The sequence below is a fragment of the Carettochelys insculpta genome, chromosome 3 (genome assembly GCF_033958435.1).
Source record: "Carettochelys insculpta isolate YL-2023 chromosome 3, ASM3395843v1, whole genome shotgun sequence".
Taxonomy (NCBI): Eukaryota; Metazoa; Chordata; order Testudines; family Carettochelyidae; genus Carettochelys; species Carettochelys insculpta.
Window position 1 is genome coordinate 153,353,100 of NC_134139.1, and position 22,750 is coordinate 153,375,849.

Sequence of the window (22,750 nt, forward strand, 5' to 3'; positions counted from 1 at the left end):
GCCCTGGATAGAAACCTGGGCCAAATATGCTGCTGAGGAAGCTTGTTCTCTGGTAGGATGAGCTCTGATCAAGCACAGGGGTCCTCTGCCAGCTTACAGCATTCCTTAATGCAGGCCACTATCCAGGAGGATATCTGCTGAGAAGAGACCAGGAGGCCCTTCATCCTGTCTGACACCACCACACACAACTGCTGACACTTCCTAAAAGGTTCAGTCCAGGTCCTGATGTATCCAGGGAGTTCATGGCAGGGGGAGGTGTCCTCCACTCAAAGGAGCTCATGTAGCTCCCACTAATAGGGGCAGCTTGGCTATGGTGCCGCTGACTGGAGGTCTTTGTCCTGGTCCCAGGTATACCCCTGCTGCAGCTCCTTCGTTTTAGCCTAGACCTGCTCCATGGTCCAGATGGAGTGTCCTTGGGCTTCAAGGGCTGTTGCGACCTGGCTGTAGCTTGGGGCATTCCTCCTTTTGGCAGCTGGGTCAAGCAGCATGGTTTCTTCAGCCCAGAGGCTGAACAGGTCCCAGACTTCAGGGTCCGTCCAGGACGGGGCACACCTTCTCCTGGCCAAGGGTGTGTCCTGGGGCTCTTCTCCCTGATCTCTGTAGGGGTGGGGACATCTCTGGTGGAGCAGAAGGCCATCACTTGCCTGTGCCAGCCACAGGGGGTGGCTGTCAGTAGGCTGCAGGCACATGTGCTGGCTGGGCTGCTCGCACACTTCCTATTTCCTGGTATGGGGTTTCAGGGCTCCTGTACCTTTAAGGCTGGTTGGAGGAGCAGAGCACAGAGCTCTGCTTGCAGTAGACAGAGCATATCCTGGCACCAGGTGGCCAGCACTATGGAAGACTCCTCTGTCAACAGAAGCCCCCCCACTTCTCCCCACCAGAGCGTCTACACTATTTTTTTGTCAACAGAATGGTTATGCCTTGAACGGGAGTGACAGAACTCTGCCAAGGACAGTTTCTCGACAGAATGCATTTGTAGCGTGGACACTTCTTGTATTTCATCAGCAAACCCCCCAGTTTTGTTGATAAAACTCTGTAGTGTAGACACAAGCTAAGTGTTTAGAATGGAAATAGAAAAAGGATTCGGGGGTAGGATACAGCAAGACACAGGGGTCTTGTTAACCCTACAGAGTTTGTTTGTTTGAACCATTTAAAGACACACTCGGGGAGGGCAGCATGTCCAGCAGAGTCAACACTCATGGAGGAAGTCGATTTTGAGGGAGGAATTAGAAGGAGATAGGGTGGGGACACAGTACACTGGGTAGGTCAGACTGAAAGATGACTGTAAAGTTCAGATGCAGCTAGAAGTGAAGGAGGAAGAGCAATGTGGTGAGCAATAAGAAATGAATAGGGAGATAGGCAGGAGGTAAACTCTAGGGCTTCAGAGGCAGGGACCGGAATTTTAAATATGATACAGAGAGTAAGGGCAGAGCAGTGAAAATATATCTGGCTGGAGTCACTGTTTTTCCCGTGTAGATGATGCGACAGTGCCAATACACTGCCTTCCACTTTACCTAAGGTCATGTATTCACTGCAAAATTAATTCAAGTTATAATTCAACTATTGTTGTCTGATCCGACTCCCAACCACCTGCAAAATCTAAAGCTTGTTTGTGATGGTGCTTTAAAGTCAACCTAGAGTGCTCCTAAGGAGTATAAAATGAAGCATGGGTGCTGCTGATGTTTGAAATACTGTGTGGACGCCTCAGATGTTCAGTTGAGCATTAATGTCTACACAGCTCAAGTGTCCAGGATGCACCTAGACTCCAAATTTAGTGTGCTGCTGAGCAACCATTCCAGCTCCTTGTAGAATAAGGGCCATTCCAGGAAAGTTACTGGACCAGGAGACTGGTTCTTTGTCTATTTCTGGATATGGTAGTATCCAGAAATAGCCGCCCGCCTCTAAGAAACACGTCCATTGTCTCTGAACAGTTTTGGAGATAATGGGCACACTATTCCAGCATCCTTGTGCACCTCATCGCAGGAGTACAGGGATACCTTGAACCAGCACTTTATTTCAGCATGTGGTGCCATTTAGCTAATGTCACATACCGAAATAGCCTATTTCAAGGTTAGGATGCTGTGTAGACATATCCTAACAGTCCTCTAATGTCATCCCAAAATTCCCTCTGCAGCCTTTCTTGCATCTACCTACCTGCTCCCTTGTTCCAAACTGAAAGTTATCCCCAGCATCAACAGCCTGCTGTAGCATGGGGACCCCATCTTGGCAGACAACTCTCTCTGTATCTGTAATATTCACACAGCACTGCTTCAGCACTTTTTCAGATCAGAGGACATCAGGGACACCGAACTCCCAGTGTGTGTCTAGCTGGCCTGAGGTTAACACCGGAGTTCTTATAAAGATGTGGTATGAGTCCTGCAAGCTGTATGATTTAGGTCCAGGACCAGAAATCAACAGATGTGTGATTCTATCATCAATTAGGTAGCCGCGGTTGGATTCAGCAGACTAGAGCTTAATGAAGATAAAACTCCTGAAGAACCTATACTGCCAGGCAAAGGACCAGTCTTCTGGTCCAGTAACTTTCCTAGAATGGCCCTGATTCTAAAATGAGCAAACTGGAATGGTTGCTCAGCAGCACCCTAAATTTGGAGCCCAGATACATCCTGGACATTTTAAGGTCCCTGAGCCATGGACATGGGTAACCAAGGAGTTGGAGGAAAAACTGGAGCTGAGGCAGCATTACCTTCACCAGTTTTAACTGGGATGGAAATATTTCACACTTCTGGATACAGCTGGACTCATCCTGATTATGAAGGAGATGGAGGAACAAACTGTGGCAGACACAGCAGAGAAACCAGCATCATCTAAGCCTCATAAGAGAAACGAAACACCACTGTTGTTATGGTTAGGCATACATGAAAACACAAAGGGGTATCATTGCTTATTGATGAACAAGCTGCATTACTGTAGTGGGAGATGTTTTTGCTGGGAGGTGAGCTTTTATTACCACTTGTAGGTTCACATGAGGGTGGAAGAACCATTTCACCCCTACCACTCCTCTCTTGCCACCAAGATATCCAGAAATGGATTCCATGCAGAAGGAAAGTTTTACACATTCAAACAGTGATTGACAGTGGCCCACAGTGCTGCAGGTGAGCAATGCAGGGAACAATGTATTAATACAAACTGAACAAATGCAGAGCTGGACGGGACAAGCTTAGGTGTGCCAGGTACATAGTGCTATGCTTACTGGCACTAACATTTTATGACTTTCAGGAGCAATTTTTTTTTAAATGACACTGACCTAAAATATAAATCCACTACATGGCTTAAGGCAATAATATGTTCAGGGTACATGTAAAACCTTTCAGGAGTAGCTACCAAAATCTGCAAAAATTGTCTCAACTCTCACACCTCATCTATATGCCACCTGTGTGATCTCCTTAACAAAGCACCCTGTCACTTTCTGAGGACGAGAAACCATGCTGAACAGCCCTCCAATGTGTCACCTTCTCTGTATCTGCCACCTGTTCCCAAACTGAGAATTCCACTAATGACATTAGGTATGGGTACTAAGAAAGATCCATGCCTTTCTGCAGCACGGGCACGAACACAAAATCAGAAGTGATGTGTGACAGTGAGTTGCTGGGCTAATACCAATTCCACTTATGAGGCCAGAAATTAAAAAACAACTGTTCCCACAATATCCCATCATAGAGTATCTCACACTAGTGCAGTGATAAGAACCAACTACCACACTAGGTCCCTGCACCGATCCAAGTTTCTATTGGCAGATGAGGATATCCACCAATAGATACTGGTATCTGCTGAATGGCAAGGCAGCAAAAGGAGAAGAATGTGGGTCTACTCTATGGCAGCACCTCCTCTTAGTCATGTGGCTATAGTACCCCAAGCCCTGTCCTCCGGAAAAGCTGTACAACTCCAGACAAGAAACACATTTGTGTGGAAGGGATGGGAGTGACACAGATGCACAGCTGGGGGAAGACGCTGGCTTGGGGCACTGGCCCCACATTCTTTTCCTTTCACCGCTGTGGATTCAGTGGATACCGATTTAAATCATCACAGAATCACAGGGCTGGAAGGGACCTCAGCGGGTCATCTAGTCCAGCCCACTGCTTCAAGCAGTATCAACCCCCACTAAGTTATCCTAGCCAGGACCTTGTCAAGCAGGGACTTAAAAACGAGGCGGTATGGAGAATCCATCACCTCCCTAGGCAATGCATTCCAATGCTTCACCACCCTCCTGGTGAAGTAGTTTTTCCTAATATCTAACCTACACCTCTCCCTCTTCAACTCCAGACCATTACTCCTTGTTCTGCCATCTGACACCACTGAGAACAGTTTCTCACCCTCCTCTTTAGCGCTCCCCTTCAGGAAGTTGAAGGCTGCTATTAAATCACCTCTAAGTCTTCTCTTCTGAAAACTAAACAAGCCCAAATCCCTCAGCCTATCCTCATAGGTCTTGTGCTGTAGCCCCTTCATTATTTCTGTTACCCTCCACTGAACCTTCTCCAGCAAGTCCACATGCTTTTTATACTGGGGGGGCCCAAAACTGGGCACAATATTCAAGATGTGGCCTCACCAGTGCTGAATAGAGGGGAACAACTACTTCTCTGGATCTGCTCAAAATGCTCCTCCTAATGCACCCTAGTATGCCGTTAGCCTTCTTGGCTACAAGAAAAGACTATTTACTCATACCCAGCCTTTCATCCACCATAACCCCTAGATCCTTTTCCATCATACTGCTGCTGAGCCAGTTGGTCCCCAGCCTATAACAATGCTTCGGATTCTTGTGGCTCAGGTGCAGAACACTACATTTCTCTTTGTTGAACCACACCAGATTTCTTTCGGCCCAGTCCTCCAATTTATCCAGGTCACTCTGGATTCTCTCTCTACCTTCTAGTATCTACCTCTCCCCCTAGTTTTGCGTCATCCGCAAACTTGCTGAGGGTGCATTCCAGTCCCTCATCCAGGTCATTAATAAAGACGTTGAATAACACCAGCCCCAGAACCGAGCCTTGCGGCACTCCATATGAAACTGACCAGCATCCACATATTGAGCCATTGACCACTACCCTTTGGGCCCAACCATCAAGCCAGCTTTCTATCTATGTTATAGTCCAGGGATCCAATCCATATTTCCTTTACTTATGGACAAGAATGTTGTGGGAGACTGTATCAAAAGCTTTGCTGAAGTCAAGGTACATAACATCCACTGACTTCCCCATGTCCACAGAGCTTACCACCTCATCATAGAAGCTCATCAGATTGGTCAGGCAGGACTTACCCCTGATGAATCCATGTTGGCTATGTTTGATCACTTTCTCCTCTTCCAAGTGCTCCAAAATGGATTCCTTGAGGATTCCCTTCATTATTTTCCCAGGGATTGAGGTAAGGCTGACTGGTCTATAGTTCCCTGGATTGTCCTTCTTTCCTTTTTTAAAGATGGGCACTATGTTTGCCTTTTTCCAGTCATCTGGTATCTCCCCCATCTCCAAGAGTCTTCAAAGATAATGGCCAAAGGTCCAGCAATGACCTCTGCCAATTCATTCAGTACCCCTGGGTGCATTAAATCCAGACCCATGGATTTGTGTATATCTAGTTTTTCTAGATAGCTCAGAACTTGTTCCTTCCCCACAGATGGCTGCCCTTCACCTTCCCATACTGCATTGTCTAGGACCATCATGTGGAAGCTGAGTTTGTCCATGAAGACTGGGGCAAAAAAAGCATTGAGTACTTCTGCTTTTCCTACATCATCTGCCACTAGGTTACCTCCCTCATCCAGTAACGGCCCAACACCTTCTCTGATAACCTGTTTATTGATAGCATGCCTGTAGAAACACTTCTTGTTACTCTTCACATCCCTTGCCAGCTGCAGTTCTAATTGTGCTTTTGCTTTCCTGATTACTCCCCGGCATTCTCCAGCTGTATGTTTATACTCCTCCTTAGCCAATGGTCCACACTTCCATTTCTTGTATGCATACTTTTTGAGCTTAAGCTGACTAAGGATTTCCCCCTTAAGCCAAGCTGGTTGTCTGCCATGTTTGCATTTCCTACTACGCAGCAGGATGGTTTGTTCCTGTGCCTTCAGTAAGACTTCTTTAAAATACTGCCCGTTCTCTTGAACTCTTTTCCCCTTCATCTTCATTTACCAAGGGATCCTCCTCATCCATTCTCTCAGGGATGAGAAGTCTGCTCTTCTGAAGTCAAGGGTCTCTATGTTACTGCTCACCTTTCTTCCTTTTGTCCAGATCCTGAAATCTACGATCTCAATGTCACTGCAGCCCAGGTTTCCTCCTACTTCTATTTCTTCTACTAGTTCCTCCCTGTTTGTGAGCAGCAGGTCAAGTTGCGCATGGCCCCGGTCGGTTCCTTCAGCACTTGTGCCAAGAAGTTATCCCCAACGTTCTCCAAATACTTCCTGGATTGTCTGTGTGCTGATGTACTCGTCTCCCAACAAATGTCCAGATGATTGAAGTCTTCCCTGAGAACCAGGGCCTGTGATCTGGAAGCTTCACTTAGCTGCATGAAAAAAGCCTCATTTATCTCATCTCCCTGATCTGGTGGTCTATTGCAGACACCAACTACAACATCACCTCTGCTCCTTCCGCCTCTAAGCCTAACCCAAAGACACTCAACTGGATTTTCTCCTTCCTCATACTGGAGCTCTGAGCAACCATACTGCTCCCTCACATACAACGCAACTCCTCCTTTTCTCCGTCTGTCCTTCCTAAACAGTTTATACCCTTCCATGACCATACTCCAGTTATGCAAATTGTCTCACCAAGTCTCCATTATTCCAACCACCTCATACTTCTTTGACTGTGCCAGGGTCTCTTATTCTTCCTGTTTTTTCCCTAGGCTTCTGGCATTAGTGTACCAGCATCTTAGAGAAGGGTCCAATTGGCCCACTTTCTCCTCTTCACCCATGAAACCCACTTGATTGTTCCCTCCTCCTTCCCCACTTACCTCAGGGCTTGTGTCACCTTCCCCGATGAACCTGCAGAGAGAAATCTGTCGCCACACAGAGCTCTGAACTGCACTCCAGTGCTGCAGCCTGACATCCTCATCCACTTGGGTTCCAAAAGCTCAGTTTGATTACAGAATTTGTCACTCAGGGACATTTATGTGGCATACAGGAACACGATATTGAAGATGGCTAGTCTTGAAGGTGTGGCAGAGGCAGAGAAAGGCAGAGTACATCACAAATCCAAAGAGAAACAGCAAAACTTTCCTTGTATATTTCATTCCTAACATCAGAATCCCTGACTCTGTATTACATTATGCACTTTAGGAACTAATCCCTGCACAACGTTCTGGTCATGTGATGTTTGTGTATAACCTGATCTCTACATTTCAGGTTAATTTTGTCCATTGTTCCTAGTACCTGGAACCTAGTTCCTGATTCTTAGCAAGACAGACTCCAGCTTAATGCTTATGCCCCAATTTACAATTCACTCAAAAGTATATCCACTAAGAAATGAGATCCCACTTTAGGCCCTAGGTAGTCTGCCAGTAGGGCTACAGAAATTCAAGTATGGTTTGAGTTACCCTTCACAGAACTAGGATAGGTCCATCAATAGCTAGATAGCTCAGATGAAATAACTCAAGTTAAGACCATCTGAGACAAATTCCTATTTTAGCTCCTCTCACACTGTTTATTCAGGTGGTTACAAAGAACATAAAGAGGGCTGCACAGGTTGAACTCCTCTAGTCCAGCAACCTTGGGACATGACCAGTGCCACATATGAGAGTTTACCAAATCACAGACACAGGACACAGAGTCAGGACTTGTGTCTGTAAACAAATTTGATAGGACCACAGGAAACTTGGCTACACCCATGTTAAGTGGTTGTCTGGTTAACTAAAATCATGCTGGATTATGGATGTTGTTGGATGAGAAATTTCCAGATTAGACAAATTCAGTCTAGCGCTGTATCCAGTCATCTGACAGTGACCAATGCCAGATGCTTCAGAGGGAGCACAGCAGAGCAATTATTGCACGATTCATCCTGATATCTAGCAGATCTAACAGTAAAGAGGGTTAGGGACACTCAACCCATGGGATTACATATCTGACCATTTTAGCTAGGAGCCATTGATAGATCTAGCCTCTATGAATTTATCTAATTCCTTTCTGAACCCACATATGCTTCTGGCCTTCACCGTATCCCCTGGGAATCAGTTCCACAGGTTGACTATGCATAGTGTGAAAATCTAATTTATTTTGTTTCAATTTAATGTCTCTGTGTGAGGCCTAGTTTTTGTATAAGGTAAGGGGTAAACAACACTTCCTTATTCACTTTCTCCTTATCGTTCCTGATTTTACAGACCTCTGTCATATCCCTCCTGAGTTCTTTCTTTCCAAAGTTGGACAGTTCCATTTTGTTAAATCTCTTCCCATGTGTAAGCTGTTCCATTCCCTTAAAAACCTCTAGAGATGGAGAATACATTTCCCTTGGTACCTCATTCCAGTTCTTCATCCTCTTCCTAGTCAAATAAATGCACATTTGGCATGCAATTGCTAATTGACTGATTGCACTAGTCTAGAGGCACTAGCATCCCACCTGAGAGAAGTCTGTTTCCTAACTCCCCAAACACATACGCTAAACACATCTTACTTCCACAGGCCTTTGCAAGGGCCTTGGTCTTCTACCTTGCACACACACCACAAATAGAATTTTAACAATCACTTGTTATTAGTTTTCCAAAGATATATTACATGACACATCAGATATAGTTTATCAATGAATTAGTTAGTCCATGAAGCTAGTTGAAGCTCATCAGATACCAGTGAGTCTGTTGCCTTCTTGCATTGGGATGCTGTTAGGATCACAATTCATAGTGAAAATGCTACAGAATAGTGCAAAGCAGCTTCCACGTACCTTGTCAGTAAAAATAACCATACAATAATTATTTTGCAAAAATCTTGCAACATATTAAAATTATGAAAAATAAGACAAAGTAGGTAAAAGAGTAGAAAAAGTTGTATTACTAGACAGTCTGCTGGAGAACAAAATGTGTAAATTTCTGCTATTCGGCAGTAACAAAGAACAAACAGCAAAAGCTGTTAAGTGTCAACTGAAAAAAGTACTAACGGATTAGAACACAATTCCACTCAATAGTTTTATGCAAAATAGATCTGTCAAACAAACCTGATTTCATTGTTTGGTAACACTGCAGGTTTGATTCATAAAAATAACTGGTAGATGTAATCCATTTAAGACTTCTGTGAGGCATTTGAATTTGTTCTGCACAATATTCCGCTTAAAACATTAGCACTATGCAGTATCAAATTATACATTAAGGCTACGTCTACACTAGCACACTACGTTGAAGTAGCCTATTTCAAATTAAGAACATCGAAATAGGGCTTTGACACGTATCGTCTACACATCCTCCAGGGCTGGTTCAACGTCAAAGTAGCGACGGGGAATGTTGAAAGGAGCCGCCCCAGAAGGAAGTGCGGCGCGTCCACACACACACACACACGCACGCACACAAGCACTCCCCATTGGAATAAGGGGCCAGGAAAGCTCGTGGACGGGGTCACAAACTGGAGTAGCCCTTCTGGGGAAACAGCAAGCTGCTCCTTTAAAAGGAACCCTCCCAGACACACACGGCCTGCACAGCACGAGGTCTGCACAGTGCTAGCCACACTCTCGCAGACCAACGCACAATAGCTATGGACTCCCAACAGCAGCAGCTGGAAGCCCTCCAGGGAGTCACCCAGGGAGCAAGCACCCTGCTAGGTGCTGCACAGGAGGCCACCCAGCAGCTCCTGGCAGAGGAGCTCTCCCAGGGGGCAGAGGGGGATGCCCCTAACTACCGGGCTCCCTGCTTCCTCCCCCACTGGGTGCTTGGCCACCCCTGGAGCTACCCCACCAGCTGCGAGTGGTGGGAGCAGCTGGTCATGGGGGAGTGGGACGACGACCAGGGGGTGCGGAACTTCCGCATGTGCTGTCAGACCTTCCTAGAGCTCTGCCAGTGGCTCACCCCCGCACTGAGGCACCAGGACACACGGATGCAGCGTGTCCTCCCCGTTGAGAGGAGGGAAGCTGGACACTCCAGACAGCTACCGCTCTGTGGGAGACCAGTTCGGAGTGGGAAAGGCCACGGTCGGGGCCATCGCCATGGAGGTAAGGAGGCCTGGGCATGCATCCACGGGGGCAGGGAGGGAGATGGGGGCCTGGGTGTGGGGCTGGGGAGGGAGAGGCTGGGTGGGGGGGGTACCTGGGGAGGGGAGGGGCCTGGGGCACCCTGCACACCCTCACAGGCATGCAGCAGGGGAAGATACATCAGCCGCAGGGACTACCACTCTGTGGTCCTGCAGACCATGGTGAACAGCCAGGGCAGCTTCCAGGATGTCTACATGGGCTGGCTCGGCTGCACACACGACACCCATGTCTTCCAGAACTCAGGCCTGTGTCACTGGCTGGAGGCAGGAACCTACAACCCCCAGAGAGCTGGGGGCCTTGAGTACTGGCAGGTATGCCCAAGATGCCTCCACCAGCTGGTCTTCAGCCCCAGTGGGCTCTGGTCCTGGGGGGCTGGCAGGCAGTGCAGCAGGCGGCGAGGCTTGGGGGGAAGCATGGGGAGCAGCAGGCTGCAGGATCGACCCAGCTATGTCCCGGAATATGCCCATGAATTCCTGCCACGCCACCCAGCGCCAGGTGGACTCCTCCCGGTCAAACTGGAGTCTCTCCTCAGCCACCTCCGTCTGCTGCTGGAAAGCCTCCAGGAGCTGGGGGTCCACAGGGGCCATCCCCGGGGTCCGGCGGTGGCATGACCATCCCGCTAACCGTGGCGGTGTCCCTGGGCGCTGGCGGTGGCTGACCTCCAGCGGGCTCTCAGGACCACAGAGGGTGCCTAGCTGCCTGGGGCCTCAGATGGTGGAACTACAGAGATGGAGGGGAAGGCTGTTACTACTGTGCCGTGGCCCATTCCCCCATCCACCTGCCCCCGGGGTTAGAGCACAGTGCTGTCCATTGGTGCTGATTGGCACTGATGGCCATGCCGCCATCCTGGGACCATGCTGTGGCTGGGCAGTTGCAGGTCGGGGTCCGCTGGGGATGTGTGAGGCTCCTGGTCGTGCCTGGTGCCCCCATCCTGTGGCCCAGGGGTGCGTACCCTGTGGGGTACGTACCTGACCATCCATTGCTGCGGTTAGGGGAACCCCAGTGGGTGGACGCCCGGCTGGTGCTCTGGGAAGGGAGGTCTATGAGGACCCCCACTCCTCACTGCTGGACCCCTTCTCTGCCATCCCAAGAGGGGTCTCCTCAGGTGGGCCACGGGGCTGGCCTCCAGGCCGGACTCCACCTCCAAGGCCTAATAGGGCTCATCAGCCATGGTGTCAAGGGAAGGCAGTGTCCCAGGGGCTCAGGATGGCCCCGAGTTCCCTGTAATAGGGTAAAGTGACAGGGGCAGCCCCAGACTGGCTGGCCGAGTCCTGGGCCTGGGCGTAACCCTGCTGCAACTCCTTCCCCTTGCTCCGGACGCCATCCAGAGTGCGGGCAGGGTGACCCTTGGCGGCCAGACCCTTGGCCAGTCGGATGAACACTTCCACGTTCCGCCACTTGCTCCCCATCACGTGGAGCACCTCCTCCTCACCCCAGAGCCCCAGCAGGTCTCAGCGCTTGGCCTCTGACCAGGAGGGGCCCTGCCTCTTTTTGGCCCCCTATTTAGCTGCCGGGGTGCCTGGGTCCCCTCGGGGGGAGCCCTGGGGGCACTCTGGGGGCTGGCTGGATGCCATAGTGCTGGGTAGTTCGGTCGGGGTCTATAGATGGTGTGCAGGGCTAGCACGTGTGTGTGCTGCTGCCTGCACACACACAGCTTCCTGCCACAGGAAATCTGGGTCTGTGGTGCTTTAAGGGCTGCTGTGCGCAGGAACCACAGAGCCTGGACAGAGTGTCTCAACCCCTCCGCTGATTGCCGCCATGGAGGACCCCGCTATTTCGAAGTAGCGGGACACAGCTTGTCTACACACACCCTGCTTCAATGCTGAACATCGAAGTAGGGCACTAGTTCCATCTTCAGATAGGAATAACGATTTTGACGTCTCACCGCCTAACGTCGATTTCAATATCAAAATAGCGCACGGCACATGTAGATGCAACGCATATTTCGACGTTGTGCCGGCTACTTCGAAGTAGCCAGCTAGTGTGGACACACCCTAAATGAATTAAGAACCGGTTACCTGACAGATCTCAAAAAGTACTTTGTCAAGGAGGCCTAGCAGATTGTGAGCATTTCTAGTGGGGCTCCCTAAGAACTGGAACTAAGTCTTTTGCTAGTTAACATTTTCACAATGATCTGCAAAGTAAATATAAAATTGCTGATAAAATTTGCAGATAACATTCTGTCAGTGCATCAAATAATGAGGATAGGGCAGTAGTCTACAAGGATCTGAATTTAATGGTAAGCGCTGCCTACTCAAACAAAATGGCTGAGTCTACACTGCAAAAGTAAGTTCGAAGTTGCTTACTTTGAAGTAAGCAACTTCGAAGCAGAGCATCCATGTGCACACGCACACACCTACCCACCCTACTTCAAAGTAGGGCACTACTCCATTTCCTGGAATGGAGTAAGGACTTTGAAGTTAAGCACCCTACTTCAAAGTTAATTTTGAAGTGAAAATGTGCGTACAGACTCTGCTGGCTACTTTGATGTAGTGCCTAACTTCGAAGTTAAATTCCTAGTATGGACACACCCAACGAGTTTTAATACTGCTAAATGTAAAATCATACACCTAGGAACAAAGTATGCAGGTCATACATGCAGATTAGGATGCTAGATGCTTGAAAGGAACTGTGAAAGGGAGTTAGGATTCTGAACGGACAGGCAACAGAACATGAGTTCATGGTACAATTCTGTGGCAAATAGGACTAACATGATCCTTAGATACGAACAAGGGAGTAGGAAGCAGAGCAGCTAGGAGGTCCACATTTTAAGAAGGATGAAGAATTGGAGGCGGTGCTGAAATGATTATTCAAGGGCTGAGGAAAAAATGCCTTCCAGTGAGTTCAGAGGTGACCTGATTATAGTAACAAAGTAGGAACGTTAATAGGGAGAAGATACAATAAAAGCTCGATTATCCAGCTGACCGGGTCAGGGAGGCGCATGCTGCACCTTCCCAAGGGTTGAGGCAGGGCTGCCACACTGCAAACTCTGCCAACGCAGCCAGTTTCACTCAGCTGGCCAATGGCCTCCACACCACAACAGCTGGTCCCAGCAGGGCAGCTGCCCCAAGTGCCAGTCAACAAAACGCGCCAGTTACCTAAATTCCAGATAACACTGCTTTTACTGTATTTGGTATTAACAGGCTGTTTAATTTAGAAGACAAAGGCATTACAAGAATAAAACGGCTGATGCTGATGCCACAGGAATTCTTATCAAAATAAGGCAAAAGTTTAACAGTGAGGGTGATTAGCCACTGGAACAAACTACCAAGATTTGTCAATTCTTGATGTCATCAGATCAAAAACAGTCATCTCCCTGCAAGACACACTTTAGGCAAGCAAGTACGTTTTACTGAAACCCAAGTTACTTGGCTCAGTAGCAGAGAAACTGGGTGAAAATTAACAACCTGTGACATAAAGTAGGTCAGACTAGATTATCGAACAGTCCCTTCTGGCTTTTAAATTTATGAATCTGTAAAAATAAACCTATTTTTTCCCCCAAACAGGACTAAACCAGTATTTTGGAGGTCACTTTTTTTTGGCCAATAAAAATACACATACATAATTATATAAGCTACAGGATGTAACATGGTAGGAGATACATGTACACACACCTATATGTGATTTGTGAAACATACTGATCTTTCAGCACGTCAGATACTATAAACCTTAAAAATTAGTCCACTTAACAGTTGTGGTTTTAAATACTGTTTACTGGAATTAGTGCACTTGGTTACTTTACAGCAATGCTGTTGTATGTTTGAACTTAATTTGCGATTGGCAAATTGGCTCAGACTAAATTACATAAAGATGGTTGAGCAAAAATTAATACAGCACTATACACAGTACAGAAAAACCACAGTAAATCACAATCTGTAGAGGCAAAGAGATGGTTGGTTGGTGCCACCGCTGTAAGTGGTAGAGTGCTGACAGTGTTCATTCCTGAACTATCATTCCAACATTCCTTTTTACAGGGTGAGAGGCAAGAACACTTTTTTGGAGGGAAAAGGTTTTCCCCATGATTAATTTCACTATGTTCTATTTTTCATATTTTAATTTTACCTAATTACTTACAGAATTTCGTTGCTCAGGTTACATGATTTATTAACTAAAGAGAAGTCTCAGCTAGTTATTACTTCTGATAGCTGTGACAACCAGCAGTTATGAATTAAAATCATTTTTCAGTAGATCCTTGTTTAATTCACTACCAAAAGCATCTACAAGTACCACTCATGCATTACAAAAACCACCTGTAATAACAGTACCTCTTATTAATCACATAGCCCAGCATTTCCCACAGTGTGGTCCACATCCCAGTACCAGTCCTTGGAAAAAAAATACTGGCCCTTAGAAAAATCTACACATTATTGCTATGTACTATTCTTATTGTTAATAAACAGTGAAAATGTATTCTTTTTTTAAATATACATTTATACATTTTTGGGCCAAAAAAGGTACTAAAAAACCAGGTCTCAACTATATAAAGTTTGGGAAACCCTAACATAGCCTAATAATGTCAGGCATTCTTTAGCGATCATCTAGCCTTGCTAACCACATACACCTGTGCTCACTTTTCATTAGTTCGCATGGGGCTTTCCCCCCACATATTTGATTTCCAAAGAATTGGGAGGCACCAGCAATAAATGAAGTACAGCTGAATATTCAGTCATGAAATTCCTGCATACAGATCACTCATAGGTTAAGAGCCAATGCTTTGGGACTAAATACTCAAACACACTCTTTGCTACTATTGTAACTATTCCAGAATAAATGATATGCTACTCCGGGGAGAATTATGTGCATTTGTGGATGCCCAGAATTCCTGTCTTGCATAATTTTGTATTTTCCTAAATAAAACCATGTCTTCTCGTAAGTGCTGTACATGTTGCTCTGGTGGGCCAAAGGTGGAATTGCAGCACTTAAGCAACATGTTTTTTATGTTTGAAAACAAAATTCTATGCCCAGGGCTTTAGAATTTCCCCTCAAATAAAAGTTCATCGCAGCCCCCACATGCAGAGCCATGTTAGGATAGAATAGGGCACAAAGGGCGGCTGGGGAGTCACAGATAAGGATTCAGAATGACAAGTGAGGGAGACAGTTTCATGGGCTCTGGAACTAGTAGGCTGACAACACTGAGCCTGGGGACAGGGGCTGAAGCAGAACAGAGGCAAAGATGTGCTTGGTTGAATAAGAGGCTGGTGTCTGCCAGGGTCTGCATAAGGGAGGTATCCCAACTTTGTAACAATGCCCAGCCCCCCAAAAACTCTTCTTCCATATCTACAGGTTCACTGTTATGCTCCTTTCCTCTCTCTTAGCTCCTGTTACCCTTTACTCACCAAACCTTTGCACCGCTTCTGAAGGAAATACAGTTCTGAATTGTAACTTAAAAGCGCCCTATTAATACGCTTGATGAATCTATCAAAAAAAAATCCAAATTTTTGTCCTTGTTACAGACTTATCTGCCCACAGATATTTTGAAGTAGATTGCCAAAATAACTGGACACTGACATAATTATATAATGTTATTTTGACAAAGCAGGCAGACTTTTCAAACACTGGGTGCAGATTTTTTACTCTTTTGGCACAGAATTCCCCCCCCCCCAACTACATGCAAATGAATTTAATATACAAGAAAGAGGACTAAAATGGTAAATATTAACTGACAATATTTATTTGCAGAAAACATCACTCAGGATATTCCTTAAACGCATGTCGCAAAAAAGCAGCTCCATTGAAGAATTAAAGGAACAATTAAGTGAAGTTTCTCTATCTATAGTAAATACTTTATAAACACACAAACATATTACTGGTAATATAGATACATTTGTACATTAAAAATCTATACAACGTCCTTTTCTCTCCCAGTCTCCATAACGAGTAGGTTCAGGGCCTCTGGGTCCACCCTTTTCCTTTGTGGTAGGATTGATGTCATCTGGAAATTCTAAAACAATATGAAAACTTAAAAGTCTAGACAGCCATCTGACTTGGATGGTTTAAATCAGTGGTAAGCAACCTGTGGCCCTCCCCCTCCCCCTCCCCCTGCCTCTCACACAGTAGGGGCCCCACACCTACCTACTCCTCCCTCCCCCGTCCAGCACTTCTGCAGTGCCATGAAGTGGTTGATTTATGCCCCATTCCCACTCCTCCACCTTCCTCTCAGAGTTTGAACACCAGGAATCAGCTTATTTGCAGTGTTCAAACTCTGGGAGGGTGAGGGAGAAGCAAGGATGGGGCACAAATCCTTCAATTCACAGCACTCCAGAAGTGCTGTCAGGGAAGAGGAGCAGCAGCAGGGACAGGACACGCTTAGAAGAGGAGGCAGTGAAAAGCCTGTGCAGGGATTTGATACTGAGAAGTGTAAATGTTTCTTTTTAAATTATTTTAAATTGATGAGAGTTCTATCAATATATGAATAATTAAAGCACTTCTACTTGTTTTGAAATATTCAGCACCCTGTGTATTAATTTAATTGTATTCTTGGGGTTACTAATTTCAATCTCATGGCCCTCTGAGACAAAGGAGGGCCACTCATGTGGCCCACTCACTAGCCCTGGTTGGGGAAGGCAACAAATCCTGCATCTTGGAAGGGAGTAGACTAGATTAGCCTTGTGGTCCCTTCCATCCCTATAGTTCTGTAATTTTATGATTAAACCACCAATAAAGTTGGCAGATACAGTGCAATGATAAAGATTCACAGTATTACATCTTTGCATCCACTTACAACAAAAAGACAGACTTTGATTTACAATATACACATACATAAGGGTGTCACATTATCAATTTTCAGGGAGCTTCAGGTTAAAAATATTGGCCAGAATTAGCCAACAGATATTTACAATTAGGAACTGAATACCATAATTTAGGCACCTTAATAAATGTGACCTGACATTCAAAAATACTGAACATCCACAACTGCCACTGAATTCAAAATGAGAATTTACTTAATTGAATAGGAACTGCATGTGCTTGGCACCTTTGAAACTCAGTGTGCTTTTCACTTTTGCTTCAGTCCCTAATTTTGAGTCCCTAAATGAAGTTTTGTCCATGATTCATTCTGTCTATATTTCTTTTGTTTTTTGGGCATGGGAATAGGAAGCCATCTCAGTTTACATAAAAATAACTAAGCTGTCATAGAAGTAATAATTTCTAGCAGAAATTGTAAGCTGATTGCTTTCACTTTTATGAGGAAAACACCAGGTATTTATGACAACACACAGAAGCACAAATCCCTAAAGCAGACAAGCTAAAAAATTAGAAATAAAATTTAATTCAAATATATGTAAATATGGCTCACCATGTTGCCTTGTTCAGCATCTATATGGATTTTTAAACATCAAAATTTACGTACGATTCTGGCTTGGGTAGCAGAAGCACAAATACTTCATCTCTATTGAAGAGGAAGCTACAAAACTTATCAAGACATTTAAAGCAGCAGAAGAATATTGCTGCTCCTTAGTGATAGTTACACAATAGCAGCGAATAGTGAATGATTATTTTAAGTCCTCATTTGCTATCTGGTCAGCAGTCCCTACAGAACTGTTGGCCTTCTGATGATGACTGCAGTAAGCCCAGGCACAGTCTTTTTCTGACTTGGTCCTAAATACAGAACCCCAAGCATGAACACAATAAAAAGTATGAATCTGTTAAATTACTATCAATGGTGGTACTTACTACTTCTGGGTGTAAAAGAATTCAAGACAGAATCAGAATTAAGCATGTCTCTCTATTTGTTTAATCTCCACATCTGCATACATTCTGGTGGTAATGACAGACCAATACTGTTCAGAGCCTAAGGCATTCTTCTTATTTTAAATAATTTACATAGCCTATAATGTGTATGGTGTTTACAGACATAAAAAAAAGCTGTTTACTAGCCCATTTAAAAATAAATTAGGTAGTGCAATTATAAAACAAATTCTAAAAAACAACAAAAGACAAACTGATCATGGCATAATGGGTGGATGTTGCTACGGATGACATATGGTGTGTGAGTTTAAATTAACTACTTTGGCTAAGAGGTATGGCTCCTGGAAATGCCTGTGTACTTGCACAGTTTGTACTTAATTTTTTCTCATGATTTACAATGGCACTCAAGGCCCCAATCCTGCAAATTTCCACATGGAATGTCACTGAAGTGCAAGAGGCTTTACAGGACCAATGCCTAAAGTAGCAGTTCGTATATTAAAAGCGGATGATACCCTGATGCTATTTATTATTGCTACACACAACTTAGTCCCAGAATTTAAGACCAGGAGGCATCACCAGATTTCTTTTTCCCACCTCACTATAAAACAGCTATGAACATACACAGCATGTTTTAGAGTTTTCCTACATAAGGGCTGCTCCCAAGAATTGCTGAGCATCCATAGCTAGCATAAAATTTGAAGGCACTCAACATCTCTATGGATTGGGCTCTTACTACTATTCGCCGCCCCTTTTTCTCCCCCCCGAAACCCATGACTTACTTTCCAGTGGTTCTCTCTCTTTATTAGATTCCTCTGGGTCATCAAGACGACCTACAGGTAATTTTGATTTCTTGGGGAATTTTTGTACAGGTTCAGAGTTTCCTTCCACATTAGAACTAGCTGTCCTCAAAGAGCTGCACAGTGGAGCTGGCCCTATTAAACAAATACATTTAATAAAATTACATGTTAATGTGCAACAGCTTATGCTGAATAACTACAAGAAACAGACACTCAGACAACTCCACCTACTAGCGAATGAATGCTTCAGTCACAGAAAAGATATAAAAACAACAAGAAGTCCTGTGGCCCCTTATAGATTAACAGATACTTTGGAGCATAAGCTTTTGTAAGCAAAGATTCACTTGTCGGATTTATTTACTATTCAATATGCAGAGTCCGAAACCATCACTGCATAGTCTAAATTTTAGACCCGAGAGGGAAATACTGACCCCTCTCCATATTGGTTTGCAAACCAGTTAAGGTTCTAAAACAATTGAAGAATCCTGTCTTAGTTCAGATGAATACTACACTAGTGCATATGAATGTGTACATTTTTCTCCCTCCAAGAGTGGGCTTCAACTTCCTCTCACAGTCCTGTTGAGGATATCTAGGGGGTTAGACTACTCCCTGCAGCCAGTAGGAGTCCGAGTCCAGAGCTGAGTGGCATATACTGAGACACTGCAGAGTCCCGTGCTACAGTACCAAAGCAGTTCCATCCAAAACCTCCACTGAGGAAACGGACAACAGACTGGAGATCTGAATTCAGTCTCAATGACGGAACCAAAACGAACATGCACAAGTAAAAGAAAAGCTCTGTTTTAATTTGCCAGCCCCACCAACGGTAAACACGCAATTGTCGGAGAACATCTGGCACTAGCCCCACTTCACAACCACAGCCAAGGCACGGGTGAAAACCCGATGTTCGCCAAAGCCCAGCGCTAGAAGCAAAGACTTCAACCCACGCGCAGGAAGCACCATGTGGGCCGCCAGACGGAGCTGTCACTTAGAACACTCCTACAGCGCGTTATGGTTTGGCAACCCTTAGGGAGCCCTCACAAAGGCAGCACGTGGGTGGGAAGGTTTGTCTGCCGGGCAACGCCTCCCGCCGGGATCGCAGCCCGCGCTGCGCAAGAGGACAAATCCTTGGAACTCCTCGCGGCCCCACTTCCCGCTACTACGCCCGCTGGCGCCATCCACACTATTGCACGCCACAGCACACGCCCCGCGTGACGGGCACCTGCAAGAAAGGCCGCGAGCCCGGGGCTGCGGGGAGAGGGGTCGCCTCACGCACACCACTGCCACTGTAGGGGCCGGGGTCAGACCACTCACGGGCCGCCGTCTGCTCTCGGCGCAGACCAGCCCCGCCGGAGCCGCCCGTGCTCGGCTCGCAGCAGCAGGCGCAGCTGGAGGGACCCCGGCACCAAGCCCGCGCCACAGAGCTAGGGCCCGGCCACGCTCCTCCCTCAGCGTCCCGATATGCCCAAACCGAACCGGCACCGCTTACTCGCCGCCCTGACCAGCAGCCGCAGCGCCATTCTACCGAGCTCGCGGCACGGGGGCGGGCAGTCGGGCATGCGCCTGCGCGACAGACAGCCGCCTTCCCCCTATCCGGGCGGAGAGGGAAGCCGCGCTGGGCGGGACAGCTGTGTAGCCGCCGCTGCCCGGCAGCCGCGTGTCCGGGACTCCAGCTGGGCCCGGCTATGCCCCGCCCCGCAGGTGGGAGCGCGCAGCACGCGGCTCAGACAAACAGGGGGGCGGGGCCCTTTCCGCGGTCGCGTGACGCACGCGGCCGGCCGAGGGCAGGAGGAAGATCCCGCAGCGGAAGGGACACGGGCTGCAGCTTCTCCAGTGCTTCAGGTACCCCAGTGACAGCAGCTTCCGGCACACTGGCAAAGATCCCCCCGCCGCCCCCATTAAGTGCCTTCTCTGAGAATGTTGGGAAAACACGTTGTGAGCCGTAAGGCAGGTTTGTCGCCTGGGGCCGGGCGGGAGTAGTAGGGGTAGCCCCCCTCGTACAGAAGCACTGGTACAGGCTGCTTCCCTCCCGCAAAGGCGCTGTCCAGTCTTCACCGAATCGGCGTTACTCTTTCACCAGCCCTGAAACTGGAACGGCTGCTGTGGATCAGGGGAAATGGAATGACTATAATAAAGCATAATTAACTCAGGGTGAGAAAGTGTCTGCACAACATGACCAGCGTTTTTGTGCTGGTACTTGCAATTCCAGCCTTGGAATTGGCTGGAGGAGGGCGGCGGCGGGGAACTGGTTGAGTACCGGGCTCCTGTTTTTCCTTCTTCTTTTAATTGCTTCAGTTTTCTAAGGAAACAATATTAGTTAACTAAACTTTTGTAGGTACACAAGAACAAAGATTTTTGGGCAAGAAAAGGAAAAAAATCACGTAGGAAGTATTACCAAACTCTAACAATTCTTGTTAATACACTCATTTTTGCAGCCCATAATGACAGTACTGCAGGATAAATTACGGAACAATTTCTTTCATCTAAAAATTGGGGTAGGCACGAAAAGCCAGATTGGTGTAATCTGTGAACAGATAATTTACTCCTTGAGTTTGAGTTGTGGCTATAACACTAAAACCAGGAATTTAATGCAGTTCTGGGATGTGTAAGGTAGTCATCTCAGAGTCCTGTGAAATCTGCAAATCTGCAACCATTTGATATTTTCAGAAGCCACCGCAGAATCCAAGAATTTTAGTATAGAATTTGCCAATTGCTATGGCTAAATTTTCCTGTCTCCAAACAAGCTCCCTATAATTGTCTAGGAGGTTGTGTTGCAAAAGATGCAGATCCCTTAATTTTGGGGTTTTAGTTGATTTTTCCTGAGAATTTATCAGTATTTAACTAGAAAACTGGTGAAAATTGGTGGAAAAACATTTTCATGGGTAATATTGTGATTTTGGGGAGAAGTATTCAGTAGATTAATGCTTTGATTAATAGAATTCAGTGTGGTTTGCTATAAAATTAAAAACATGCTACCTCTGCTTTTAAGAAAACATATTTTAATCCCCAAAGTAAAACTTTTAATTTGAATAGTTTACTGTTGTGGACTTATTACTTTTAGCTTTTACTTACATTTTTGTACCACTCTATTTGTAGTGCATACTCAAACTTTATCCCTGTTTGTTTTTTAAAAACTTTTGAATACTTCATTATGTTCCAAATCACATGCTGAAACAGTTGCATTTTCTTAAAATTTTAGCATCAGGTCTTTAAGCCATTATTTGCTATCAGCGTGACGTGTATGTGGTGGGTGCGATATTCAGATATGCATGGACTTTGGAGTTGCGTGTATAGATGCCTGTTTGTTTGTGGTGTGCGTCCTTTAGACCAGGGGTCAGCAACCCTTGGAACATGCACTAAGAGTGGCATGTGTGCTGATTTTCATATGTATGCAAGGCGGGAGGCTCAGTCACACCCCTCCTTCCCCATACAGCTGGAAGTTTGCTCAAAGCCATGTTATCCGAATGGCTATTTTAAATTCCGTTATTGAATGTCCAGGGACATTAAAGTTTTCCCTTACAGGTTTGTGTTTGTTCCCATTCCTGATGTCAGCTTTATGTCGATTCATCCTTTGCAAAGAGACTGTTGCAAAGAGACTGGAAAAAATAACCCAAATTACACGTACTACATGATGGGGTCAAATTTAGCTACGACAGATCAGGAAAGGGATCTTGGAGTTATAGTGGATAGTTCTCTGAAGACATCCACGCAGTGTGCAGCGGCAGTTAGTAAGGCAAATAGGATGTTAGGAATTATTAAAAAAGGGATCGATAATAAGACAAAAGATATCATACTTCCCCTATATAAAACTATGGTACGCCCACATCTCGAGTACTGCGTGCAGATGTGGTCTCCTCACCTCAAAAAAGATATATTGGCATTAGAAAAGGTTCAGAAAAGGGCGACTAAGATGATTAGGGGCTTGGAAAGGGTCCCATATGGGGAGAGGCTAGAGAGACTGGGACTTTTCAGTTTGGAAAAAAGGCGATTGAGGGGCGATATGATAGAGGTATATAAAATCATGAATGGTGTGGAGAAAGTGAATATAGAAAAATTATTTACCTTTTCCCATAATACAAGAACTAGGGGACACCAAATGAAATTGATGGG

General features: G+C 46.0%; 1 protein-coding gene across 1 annotated transcript; it reads right to left on the reverse strand.

Moving 5' to 3' along the window:
- Window positions 1-15,801: 15,801 nt before the first annotated feature.
- Window positions 15,802-20,315, reverse strand: SDHAF4 (succinate dehydrogenase complex assembly factor 4). Its single transcript, XM_074991085.1, has 3 exons — window positions 20,130-20,315; window positions 18,626-18,778; window positions 15,802-16,101 (listed from the first exon to the last, which is right to left on the reverse strand). The coding sequence occupies exons 1-3, from the start codon at window positions 20,197-20,199 to the stop codon at window positions 15,992-15,994; spliced, it is 333 nt and encodes a 110-aa protein (XP_074847186.1). The 5' UTR covers window positions 20,200-20,315; the 3' UTR covers window positions 15,802-15,991.
- Between the last annotated feature and the right edge of the window lie 2,435 nt (window positions 20,316-22,750).

Coding starts and splice junctions, on each gene's coding strand:
- SDHAF4 (XM_074991085.1), bottom strand. CDS start 20,199: ATGCCCGACTGCCCGCCCCCGTGCCGCGAGCTCGGTAGAATGGCGCTG. Junction 18,779..20,129: donor GCTGCTGGTCAGGGCGGCGA/GTAAGCGGTGCC, acceptor TTTGTTTAATAG/GGCCAGCTCCACTGTGCAGC. Junction 16,102..18,625: donor AGAGAGAGAACCACTGGAAA/GTAAGTCATGGG, acceptor ATATTGTTTTAG/AATTTCCAGATGACATCAAT.